Source organism: Solea solea, chromosome 18 (genome assembly GCF_958295425.1).
Source record: "Solea solea chromosome 18, fSolSol10.1, whole genome shotgun sequence".
In the NCBI taxonomy this organism is placed as follows: Eukaryota; Metazoa; Chordata; class Actinopteri; order Pleuronectiformes; family Soleidae; genus Solea; species Solea solea.
In genome coordinates, this window is record NC_081151.1 from 10897541 (window position 1) to 10910896 (window position 13356).

Below are 13356 nucleotides of genomic sequence, written 5' to 3' on the forward strand. Positions count from 1 at the left end.
TACAGCAGACATTGCATTTGCTGCAAACTAATAAACCTCTAAAGGTGCAAAGAAATGTACAAAACCAAAAACCAAATAACTTACGATAAACAGTAAAGATATGTGGATTTTCTTATGTTAAAATGTCCTCTTTTTTAATCTCACATTATATGAATTTCATTTAACAGTGTTTAACTGGGATCATTGAGAGTATAAAACTGTGGCCTTTAGAGGAAAATCCTCCAAAGTCATTTTTCAAATTAAACAAATTAATAGAATACAGCATTTCTACAGGACAATATTGATAAGACACAGTATAAGGCAGTACTACTGTGAGTTACATTAAAATGCAGTAGAAAACAAATGGGGGATTTGAACTGAACATTTACAGTAATTTAATATAGAATTACAGTAACCTGAGTATCTAGGATACCGTTAATATACACATAGTAATTTACTGTGAAAGTACAGTCAAAAACTTTACAATATTAGTAAATGTACATCCATCATCATCATCATCATCATCATCAACAAATTCAGCACTAAGAGGTCGTACTTAGCCAGATAACAGGCTTTGCTCTCTAGACTTAAGAGTAAAGTAAGCAGGATTTTTGTAGTTGTAGTACTGATCAATAGTAACATAATAACACTATAATATAAATCATGTGATCTAAGAGAGAACATGACACTTTCTGCACATCCTTAAATCCTCCCACAAAACAAGAATCTTTCAAAACAAATCAGCTAAAAAAAAATGTATATCAGTAATGCATATGTATTTCTATGTATGCACTTTTATTTTGTCACAATTTGTTCAGCTTCCTTTAGCACAGAGCAGAAGGAAGCGGAGGAGAAATCCTCTCCACTATGAACTGTGGCGCTCACATTACAGGGGCAATGCTGCCCTCATGTGGTGAGCTGCTGTAACTGTATGAGAATCAGCATCTAGCCATCTATTCTAGTCTTTCTGCTACTGTTTATATTGCTATTTTTATTTGCATGCTATTATCTTAGTTTCTATATATATTCTACATATATTTTAATATTTGGAGAGAGAAATATTTAAGTAGGATAATAATATAATAATATTTCACATTATTTATTTGGTATTTTGTACACATGGAAACATTTTATCTAACAAAGATCAGTTTAACCACAAGAACAGTGTGTGTGTGTGTGTGTGTGTGTGTGTACTTTTACATGTATTTATGACCTCTTTAGGATCTTTTCCTTGTAGTAGTCCTCATGGAGGCCAAAACCTGGTCTCAATGAGGCATTGTTCATTTCTGAGTAACTGGTTAGGGCTAAGATTTGGTTTGGTTAAGGTTCGGGTTAGCCATGAACTGGTTATGGTTATGGTTATGGTTAGTGATATGGTTTAGGTTAGGCTGTCTGAATAGAAGTCAATGCATTGTCTTTGCAAGAAAAGCTGGGCATATGTGGATGTCATGAAACTGATGTTAAGACACATTTACTATCCACATACATGCAAAAATGTGCAGCTATATTTTTTTACATAATTATATCACAGCACAAGTCTAAAGATAGTGGATCAAAATATTCAAAAGTGTACTGCTGTGTTTAGATTTGTTTCAAACCAGTAGTGATTAATAAGAGCACTTTAAACCCTGCCGTATTGTTGCAGTGATTTTGAGTCATGGAAGCATCAATAAACACTACCTGTTACTTAAAACACTAGTTTTAAGTACTATTGCTCAATGTACAACTAGTGCACAATATTAAAACTTACAGTATATATAGAGGCTATAAGAATGTGTAATATAGAGTTTCTTTTATCCTTTTTTTCCCGGCACAACCACGGTAATCTGATGGAAAAAATAAATAAAATCACCAACTATATAAACACACCTCAGCAAAAAGTACTAAAAATGTATAAAATTGGATTGAATTTGTGAAATTTGGAAATATGTGACAGTTCAAAGTTCACAAGGGTCGCTTTTTATGAACAAAAAGAAAAGATAAAAGGTCTAATTTTGTGACTTCTGCACAATTATTGCTACTAAATATGCGATATAAAATTAATTATAACTTTGACACTAGCACATTAGAAGCCGCATTTCTTAAAGCCTGAATATGTGACCTATAAACACACACCCTAAGACCTCCCCATAAGGAGTTGTGTTCCCACCTACATTCCCACGGCAATGTATTATGGGTGCACCCATGAGCACTAAGGGTTAAATACAAACAAATGCCTCTTACATTCACTTATTTTGTAGTTGAAGATTTGCTCATTTAGTGCACATTTGCTCATTTTTCTGAGTTTGAAAAATCAAAAAAGTAATTAAACTGGTTTAGTATTACCACACTTAGTGCTTCACTTTGAATATGAAAGTGCAAATTAATACTCAGACACTTTTGTGATTTTACTGCCCTCTAATGTAAAAAACAAAAAACAAGAGTGACACTGGTTTGGTTTAAATAATACAATTATAATGACAGTGTTACTTTTTATCAATAATAGTCAAGCACTGGCTACTTCGAGTTGGTAAGAGCGGGGCCCTCAAATCAAATTCAGCTAAGGGCCTCATAAAGGCTTGGGCCGGCCCTGGAGATGACTGCAGACAGGTTGGAGTATGACTGAAAACACAGAAGCACCCATGAAACGTAGCATTTCATTTCAACAGCAGTCTGTCCTCGCCCGCCGCTGCTTAAGATGAAGGACACAGAATACACATAAAGCTCCATTCCTGTTCATAAAGTGTTAAAAAAAAGAGGGCAGAATAATAACACAATCAGCTTTAAGCAGGTAAAACTGAACAACCAAGGTTTTAGTCTGAGGTAAACAGGAAGCCTTACATATCACAAACACAGACACACACACACACCAGGAGCATCCAGTTTTTTTTTGTCCGCTGCCACAAATATTTCAATCCAGAGATGACACAACAATACACAGTGTGGCTGGTGTGGCTCTCATTACTGGACTAATGAGCTGTCGCCATGGCAGTCTGATCTGTCAGCCAACGGAGCGAGCGCGATCCTGTACAGGGGCTCAGGGTCAGCCAGGTACGGATTATTATGACGAGGGGCCGGCGCGTGGTACTTAACACTGTGACGAGCTCGTTAAAGTGTCATTTTTGCCCAATATGCTCGTCTGTGTCGCGGGAGCCAATCAGCCATACTGTTCCCATCTCAGGAGAACGACTTTCATCCATCACCATCAGCTATATGATGATATTAGCAGGTGTTTACTGGTGGCACTTTGAAAGGAAGACAAATGGACATTCTGAAATCCCTCTCCACTCACATGTGTGAAGCCATTTACATACAGGCTTATTCCTAATGGGGTCATCGGGGCCACAGTGTGCACTGAGAGCAGAGGCAGTGAAAGTCCATGAGACATCAGTCCATCACAGGGGTTTTAGTTAGTTTTTTTTTACTAAAATAGAAAATGGGCTCTGATCTGCAGTGTGTCCTTAACAATAAATCAAAACAAAATGAATGATGCTTATGTTTGTGTGTCTGTGAAAATGAGTGCATTTTCCTTATAGAAGATGAATGTGGAATATTGGAGTTTCCATAGCAATATGGATGTTACTTTCAGAATTCAGAATGAAAATGACACCAAATTACATTTGTTTTGTTTTTTACTTCAGTAGATGTTATAGAAAGTTTTTGATGTGCAGATATTTGAAGTTAATTTTCACTATGATGAAGGTTCTTTTAGTGGATGTTTAGTTTAGTTTTTCTCTTTTCACAGTTTTGACAAATGCCTCCGAACATTCAGCAACAACAGTGTGTGATTATTTAAGTGTTAATAAACAGTATAAGTACTTTTTACTCACTTAATTCATTCTTAAATAGAGTCCAATGCTTCATGGATCTGAGAGAAATCATTAGAGCGTTTTAGCTTGATTTCACGTTCTGAAATCCCCTTCAACATTTGTTTACATCAGACCTGATTGAGGGAACTTTTGTGTGTATACAGCAGCAGAGCAGCGGCGGGCGAGGACACACTGCTTTTATCAAGCAGTCGAGTTCACTTCTGAAACGCTACTGTGTTTTCAGTCATACTCCAATCTGTTTACAGTCATCTCCACTGCCGGCCTAAGCCTTCATGGGGCCCTTAGCTGAATTTGATTTGGGGGGCCCCCCTCCCACCACCTCAGAGTAGCAGGTGCTCGACTATTATTACTGATAAAAATGTGTTATTTACACTAAACCAGTGTCACTTTAAACTTTAAAAGAGGGCAGTAAAATTACAAAAATGGCCAAGTATTAATCCACACAACATTATTTACATATGTTTAAATATATATAGATTTCTTTAACAGGTCAAAATGTTATTGTTTTTTTTCTCCACACACTATCTGGGGCCCCCAGCGATCAGGGAGCCCCAAGTAGCTGCTTAGTTTGCTTATGCCTTGGGCCAACTCTGATGTTCTTTTTCATACACTCTGTTAACTGCAAATGTTAAGAAAACGTTTTTTTATAAACATTAAACACTTATTATAGTCGTATATTTTTTTTTTTGCCTCTAAACCCAAGTGTTAGACACTGGAACCTTTTAAATAAGTTATTGGTTCTTTTTTATTTTGGTATTAGTTGTATATATTTAATACTCACAGCTGAAAGGCCAGTCGGGCAGGGGAGTCAGGGTGTCAGCCAGTTCGTGGGTTGCCAGGTCGAGGCTCGGATGACTATCCTTGGCGACTACTTCTTCTGTTGTTGAACTGTTTCTCCATGTGAGTTTGTGTGTTGATGACACAATTGGCGTATACCGAGGCCTTAAATATGTGACGATAGTTTCTGGGTCACAACATAATAAGCTATATGCCAAAACGTCTTCTTCTGTTTCCTATTTCTAAAATGGTTTTGGTTTTATTTTCTCAAAACAAAAAAATCTGTTGCCTGTTAAGTGCATGGAACTGTCTGATAGTATTGCTTGACAGAGCCAGTTTTCAGAAAAAGGACAAATGACGTTACAGTGTTTCAGCAATAACAAAAATTACACACTGCAGCTTTAAGGTCTTTGATACACTCTGCAAAATTGAGCAATTATGTGTTTTCTAACAAACCTAAAAGAAGTAAAAACAGTGAAAAAAAACAGGTCCAATTACACAACCTTGTGGAACCATCTTTTCTGTGAAAGGAGGATTTATCATTTACTGATTTTTCTTTTCAATTCAAGGCATTTGATTCAAAATAAAGCATTCCCTTTCTTCTTATTATTATTCCCGAGTTAAAAGACGACTGTATATTTTCTGTGATACAGGGTGACAGCTGCCGTCGCACCAGCTTCCACAGTGGTGTTTGCAAATGTGAGCGTGTGTGTAATGGAATCTGTTGGACGGTGCTGACTGACTCCATCCACCAGACCCTGCTGTAATTACACCACTCATCGTCTGGCCCGGCCTGGACACACTAAGGCCGCTGTTACCTGCTGCTTCATGTTTTACCTCAACTCTCAAAGACTTCCAAAGTGGAAAATATAAGCAAACACAAAGTCCGATTTCTACTGTGCCGGATATAAAAGTGTCAAACCTCATCTCAAAAAGATTAATGCTGTCACGGAAGGAAAAAAAAAAGCTGCAATTTCTGTTCACCATTAAACATTTAGCTTCACCACTCAAACAACTATGTTTTCCTCTTCCCATCAAATTCTCTGCTCACTGATTTCCACTGGGAGCATCTGTGCAACACTGTCATAGCTTAGAGAGATTAAAATATAATATTTGTCAAAAAAAAGTTTTGTTCAGTTACTATATTTGTCATTCTGGCAGTGCCTCGGTCTCCCTTTTTTTTGGTTGGGTCCTTTTAACTTTCCGTGCAAACTTTCCTCATGTCTCCTCACAGCGAGGATAAATATTTCATGAAGAGCCCGAGGCTTTCCCTGGTACACGCTGTCCCCTCTCTGTTTCCAGCAGGACCGAGCAGCGGAAACTAAACAGAAGAGAAGGTGGACGACGACACACAACACACAACACACAACACACCAGCAACAGACGCCGGCTTGTTGTTTAAATAGTCACTCCACTTCCACCGAGGGGCTGCAAAAAGTCCAGGAATTTTCAAAACGGGGAACTTTCCATGAGAATTTATGGGAATAAATTAGGAAATTTAATAAATTAAAGGTTGAATGTCATTATGGTAAATAATGTAAATGTAAATAATTGTAGCATAATCTTGGCTAAAACAATCAGATTTGATGCAAATATAGTTGAATGCTATTCCTCAACCACAGGCACATAGCACACTACATGATGCATCTACGTCATGGATGTATTACCAGAACTGGATAGAGTTCCTAATTGTTTTCCAGTGGCCACTCGTGGTACTGCAACAAAAATACAAAAACTTATTCAGCACAAAAAGCAACTTTCCCATAGACCACAATAGTAAAACAGACACCTGTAACTCACATGACACCTTGAGACATTTATAGATCTTTACATTCTATATTTTTAATTCACTGAGTTTCATTTTTATAAAACCTTCCTTGTTCCTATACAGTATGTACGATTACTTTAGAGCTCCTGAAAATATAATATATAATATATAATATATATATATGGACCTAACTGTCTTTTAAATTGCATCATTTTGCATGCATGTCTGCCAAAACATGACAAAACTAAATGTTTATATTTGTTTATCACACAGTTTCTTTAAATTATCCAAGCTTTCCAGTTAATTCTCATTCATTCCCAAAATTCCCAAACAAAAGTTCCCATGGAAAGTTTATGGACACTTACTGTAAGATTTCCACCCCTTTGCAACTCTATTCCCATGTTCAAAGGACGTACCTGAAGGAATGACTTCACATAATTCCTCAGGTAATCGCATGACTTTACCTCTCGTTCTAAGTCAAACATTTGACCAGTACTTTCATATCGAACTTCTAGCGCCACCTTCAGCTAATCCAAGGCCCTGTGTGGCACCACCGTGTGCTACAATGAACCCTCTTTGTGTGCTGTGTCCTTCAGGTGTGGCCATGATGTGACAGACAGCTGCCAGCGGTGGCCTGGTTTCACACCTTGGCTGTCCGCTGTCCCCCCCCCCCCCCCCACAGACAGCAGCCTGGGAAACCACAGGCCACCCGGCTGGCGCCAGCCTGTACGGCTTAGAGCAGGGCAGCCGGCCCAATCAATACCTCTGCATTTCCTGTCCATTTGCTCAGGTCTCTTCATTAATAATTACTGCCTGGCGGAGCTTCAATGCACTGGCTGGCCGGGGCCAAGGGGAGAGGCTGTGTGACCTTTCCCCGCCCCTGGGTCGACTTGGATCACATACACAGACATGGGGACAGACATAAGAAGACAAACATGGGTGACATTACTCCCAGAGTCATGCCAAACTCCATTAGAAACACTTTTGCGCAGCAGCTCTTATCAACAGAGGTACATACCTGGTACAACGTGACTTTGAAACAGTTTTTTTACATCTGACACCTTTGATTTCAACATCACCTCAGATGTGCAGCAGTTGTAAGCAGGGCCGGCCCAAGCCTTTATGAGGCTCTAAGCTGAATTTGATCCCATCAACTCAGAGTAGCCGGTGTTTGACTATTATTGATACAAATTATTGATATAAATTGCATTATTTATAGTCGTGTTATTTATATCAAACCAGTGTCACTCGTTTGTTTTTTAGAAGGCAGTAAAATCACAATGTTAAATAGTTCCTTTCTCCCCCCTGGTGATCTGGGGAACCTGGGCAGCCTCAGAGTTCACGTATGCCTCGCGCTGGCTCTGGTTGTAAGCAAGGTGAAGTGATTCTAAAACAAATAAATAAATAAATAAACGTTAGGACAAGTGCTGCTAGGTGCATAATTTGCTGTTCATGGTACATTTTCCAGATGACACTAACAGTCCTTCAAAACATCTTAAATTACGTTCTGCCTGGTATGTGCCTTTGCTGATAAGCAAGGTAACAGCCGTCTGCCAGGTTTGTAAACGGCAGCTTGGCGTGACGTTTTCTCTGCACAGGAGAGGAAAGGGACACATCAGAGGATCCCAAAAAAAAACAACATAATTCTAAAGTCGTATGTTTTTATTTCATTTTTTTTTTTGGTTATGGCCGTTATGTATCTGACGGTTTATCCAGACATGAGCCAACACTTGGCTCAGACCAAGTTCACGTGTCTCTGAAGTGTCGCCTCTGCAGACAAAGACACCTCGTTTTAAAAATGCAGTCTCTCTATGTGTGTGTGTGTGTGTGTGTGTGTGTGTGTGTCCAGGTCAAAATTTGGTGATGGCGGAGGCGATGTTCTCCAAGGCAGACCGAGCCTCGGATGAGGGGAAAGCCTGGATGGCCTCCAGAGCCTTGTTGCCATGGTAACAGCATAAGTCGACCGCTGAGCTCATGCCTTTCTCCGACTTAACTGCTGCCAAAAGCTGTCGAGGGATGAAAACACACACATTAGTTTGTCATGTTTGTGTCACTGCTGTTACTACTACAGCACAGCGAGAGCCAGAGAAAGTTCGCTGGCTCGCTGAGAGTACGGCGCGGTGGCAAAACGTGTCCTTCAACAAGAGGGGAAAAATAAAAAACCCCACTGTGGAACTCAAGCGTGGGCATTAGTGCACTGCTCCTGGTGCCACTGGAGGCAGCTTACCATATTTAACTACAGGGGAGAAAAGTGAGACTAAGTTAATGTGAGGTTGGTTTAAAACAATGACACTTTCATCAAAAAGTGCATACAAATAATACAAGTACTATACCTGAATAGAATCTGGGGTACTAGAAATAATGTTTTTCACTTTGAAATAAAACTATTTTGGTCATTCTGTCCTCAAAATGCATGAAGGCAAAAAAAGTGCACAGTAGTAGCTGTCACAATAGTTTCTCTTTAAAATTTGACGAGTGTTTTAATGAGTTTGATTAGCAACAGCATTTGTTTCTCTTTGAAATAAGATAAATATTTTGTCACATATAATGCACAGACATCTCAAAGTGCATTTGACAGAATAAAAAAACATATTCATGGTCAGTACTACTGTAGGAATCTTTGAGGGACAGTGAAAAACAGTTGTTTTTTCCTCAATGTTTCTGGGCGGACCACTGGCTGGGCCACTAAGAGGTTGCTTTTGGGCTGCATGTGCCATTTAAATGGACTGGTTGTATAATACCAGGGGTGATATATCGTTGCAATATGATAATCGATAGGCCAGGGCAAATATCCATATCTTAATGAACAAATAAGTTGCTCTAAAGTAAACCGTCACGGTGGCGCTGCTCAAACCAATGAGGAGAAACATGGACAGAAGTTCCTCCCTGAAGATGTTAAGAGATGTCCTTATTCACGTTTAATATAGAACTTGGGCACTTTGTTCTCCATATTGTGAATAAAAAGAGAAATCCTGCACTTTTAACATTTCACAGATGTTGTCTTTTCTTCAGTTAGACAGATATTAATGATTGTCTATCCTGGACCATGTGTCGTATGGTGAGGTAACCTGTGATTCCCACCTCTATATAGGATCTTGTTTAAAAACTAACAAAAACAACACATTTCAATAAGTAAGTCTCTGTATTTAGTCATGCATATAATTCACACATGAGAAAAAAAACAAGGCAAATGAGCTCCAATCTCCAGATGAAGTTTTACAGAGAGTGAATATGACTCCATCAGCCTCACACTCCTGCTGTGTCGGAAAACATCTTTCCGCTGGGGGCGTTTTTACCTCATAAATTCTGTAGTTAGGAAGCCCTGTAGGCTTTTTACAAATACAGAAATAAAAATAAAAAGCCGTGCATGTTGACCTCAACATCACCCTGGCTACTTCTCTCCTTATTTCATTTTTAAATATCCATATATTTCTGTCATTTACACAATTCTGTACCTTTTTTCATCTGCCTGCTTCTTCTGTCCTTTCAGCCTCACATTCGTCTTCTGGCCTCATCAATATTCTGGTGCTGTACTCAAACTGTGACACATTTCAATTTGAAATAGAAGTGCTACATAAATGTAGAATCGTAAAAAAAGAATAATTAAATAAACCCTGGTGTCCCTTTTGTCGGGTACCTTCTGATTCACGGCTTTTTAACATGAAAACATGTCAGGTGTGTGCTCACACACAGCTGATTAAGTCTGTGTTAAGTCTCAGTATGCTGGTGTTTAGATCTGCCTGGCAACACTGTGCTTGCAAAGTGTGACACCTGCAAAGAGGTTGGTGTTTGACTGAAAACACAAAGGAATTTCACGGGAAGTGAAATGTACCGCTCAAAAAAGACAATATTTCAGTGGGTTGACGGGATAAATGCTTCCCGTCCCCGTCCGCCCCTGTACTGCAGCTGTATACACACAAACGCTCCCTCAGTCAGGTCTGATAGTGCAGCTTTTCTAAGTCGAAACGTGGGGGGCTCAGGGCTATAATTAAATTCTTCCTCAAAGACAATGCTAAAAACTATTATTAGTCCTATTATTATGTTTTCCTATCTTTGTGCTCAATCAAACTTTGACACTTTAGTGAGGGCCCAAGGTCTTTCTTTTTTCTTGCCCAAAATTTCATTCCTCCGTGTCCTGCTCTCAGCTTTCCCTCCCTCCGTCCCCTCGTCTATCCCTCCCTTCTAACTTCTCTACACGTCCTCTTTCCAGCAGGTCTGCTGAAGGAGATTCTCTCACAATGCCACTGTCTCAGAGCCTCAGTGTCTCCTCCACAAATAGGCCTCGGTAACTAATCCTTCCTGCTCTGGTTTCAGACGGGTCCAGATAACCCCCCCTCCAACACCACCAGACCCCTCCTCTCTGAGCCTCAGTCTCTCCTCGCACCCCTATCTGTCCCCTCCTTGCCTCACACGTTGACTTTGGAAAGCTTGTTTCTCAACTTTGATGCGAGTTGCAGTGACGCGGCGCTACGTTCCTGTGCGCCACTGAGTAAACAAATGACAACAACAAAGAAAAACAACAAATGAACTTGGATCATCGTTGTTGAAAAGTGTGAATGAAGGCTCCTGTGAAAGGAATAGGACCAAAGGTCCTTGTAAATTTAAAGCTGTAGTAGGCAGGATCACTGGAACAATAAATTATTGTAATTTGAAATCAGGAAGACTCTGATGTGTTATAAGATGTTAACCCCTCACATTACTGGATAATTGGGCCAGATAATCTGTTTAAACCAGCGTCAAATCAGAAACCCCCCATGATTGTCGGAAGTGGGCGGGGCTTTATCAGATGAACATGGACAGCCACACTTGTTTCATCTCTGAAACTCTCTGCTGACAGGAAGTTGGAGGAAGCACAGCACTTTCATGCTACAGATTATTTTTTTTCTCTGATTATGGAATTATGAATCAATAACACAAACAAAGCTTGCCTACTGCACCTTTAAAAAGTTAATTGCTCCGCCCTGGAGCAGATTTGATTGAGAAATACATAAAATAGTGTTCTTACCTTGGAGTAATCCAGCTGGTTTCTCAGCGTTTTAGCCTTGTGAAGAGAGAAAAGACAGCGATTATCAGCTACATAATCCAGGTTGACTCACAACTTTGTCTATGAAACATTTGTTAATGAAATTAGAGAAATTACAATCAGCACATTTGAGGTAAAAGACTAAAAACATAATCTTTGACTGACAAAAAGCCAAATTATCCATCTTCATGTGTTCATGTGACTCATGTGATGTAGAGTCAGTCCCCTTGACATTTACAGCATATAATTAAACCAAACATTCAATTTCAGACGTTAGAAATATTTCCACAGCCATGAGCCGGATCTGCACGACCACCATCTCACCCAACTGTAACTGTCAAATCTCCAAAAGTTTGAAAACAGATGTGTGAAAGACATCACTTTTCATTTGAGACAAAAAAATAAATTCAGTAAAAAGAGAAAACTTCGAGAACATATGGTTGATCTATTACCTAGTTTTTCATAGTCACTCACTGGAACACAACTCCACTTGTTATACCATTACATGTGCTGTAACTCATAGTTCTATTTCCAAGATATGGTAATACTTCCTTCAATAACAAGGTAAAAAACAATAATTCAAAAGTACACATGTTCTACATGACCCATGAGCCCACTATGGTCAGAAATTAGCAGGGTCTCGAGCCACAATGCTCTTAAAATTCACAAAGTTGCCCTTGAAATTCACTCAACGGTGGCTTTCAATGTCCCTATCAAATAAATAATAAAGTTTTACAAATCCCATGTCCAGATGAAACAGATAATGTCACTGAAACAGTCACATATGTTACTGGATGAGGGCCTGATCAGCTACGTTTCCCTCCATTATTTCCTTTAAACTGCTATGGTAGTGCAATTGGCTTTAAATTTCACTCAAAGTAGAATTTAAAAAGTTTTTTTTAACCAACATTTGTTGGAATATTTCTGAAAAATTAAGTCTTGGTTGAGACCAACCTGATTTAAAGAATAGTAAATAGAATCAGTAAACATTTTCCTAAGGAGTTAATGGTCTCAATCACTAGTTTCAGCTCTTCTTAAACGTTAAACATGTTCCAGTTTTGTGAATTATAAAGCATGGCACATATAGTTGCCTGATTGAAAGTGACACCTGTGAACTTCAACATGGCAAATGCAACTCTGGAGGCTTAAAACCAGGAGTTCAGATTCTTATGACCGGTTGCCACTTGGTACAGACTGTTTCTAACACCTCTGCCATGGACCCTCGTGCATGTACCTGCTGCAGCTGCTGATGCCACCTCTCCTGACCGACGATCTGACGGTGGAACACGACCGGGGCGGCGCTCAGACTGAACGACGGCGGCTCTACGACGCTGCTCTTCAAAAACGGCTGCAGGTCAGAGTTCAGCTACAGAGCAGAGAGACGGAGACGGATCAATTCATTTCTGTGAGATTCTACGTTCTGAATTAAGGCACACATTAAACCATGTCAGTGGTTAAAACTGGGGGAGCCCACGTTGTGTCTACCTGCAGACTGAGTCAGTCTGTTAATGAGCAGCATGATTGTCTGCTGTAAGACACCTAGAGCCTGATGCTTGTCCTTCACAGACCTCATTTTCTGTTTCCTCCCATGCTGAGATTCCCTGTTGCCAGTGAGGCCTGCAGACAGACAGCGACAGGGAGCCACAGCAGGAGAGGACACACTAATGCTGCACTGTGAGTGCATCATTATCAACGACTAGCACCACTTAAGACACTCCTGAAAAACCACTGAACCTTGAGAAAAGACTTAAACATACGCATTAACATTAAACACTAATGGCATTTCGGAAGATCTACCTTCCTCCCGATTCCACGGTTTTTACATAATGTGTTTGTCTCTAATGAGAAAATAATAAGACACTTAAACTTTAATGTACTGGCAAGACAAGAATTACAAAAGTGCTTCATCGACAAGAGAATGATTCAAGAAAATAAAAAGTGTCAGATTTACAGGTTAAAATGTTTTAGAGCTCTTTTATCCATTTCAACATTACTTATAC

At 39.5% G+C, this 13356-nt stretch overlaps 1 protein-coding gene across 1 annotated transcript in view; it reads right to left on the reverse strand.

Annotated features, from left to right (window-relative positions):
* Positions 1 to 7970: 7970 nt before the first annotated feature.
* The window catches only part of pdss2 (prenyl (decaprenyl) diphosphate synthase, subunit 2), a 37360-nt gene continuing 31974 nt past the window's right edge, over positions 7971 to 13356 (reverse strand). The window contains exons 6-8 of the mRNA XM_058616259.1: positions 12591 to 12722; positions 11339 to 11374; positions 7971 to 8339 (exon numbers count right to left, since the gene is read on the reverse strand). Of these exons, the coding sequence (XP_058472242.1) occupies positions 8184 to 8339; positions 11339 to 11374; positions 12591 to 12722 (324 nt within the window). The 3' untranslated portion in view covers positions 7971 to 8183. The remainder of the gene's footprint in view (positions 8340 to 11338; positions 11375 to 12590; positions 12723 to 13356) is intronic.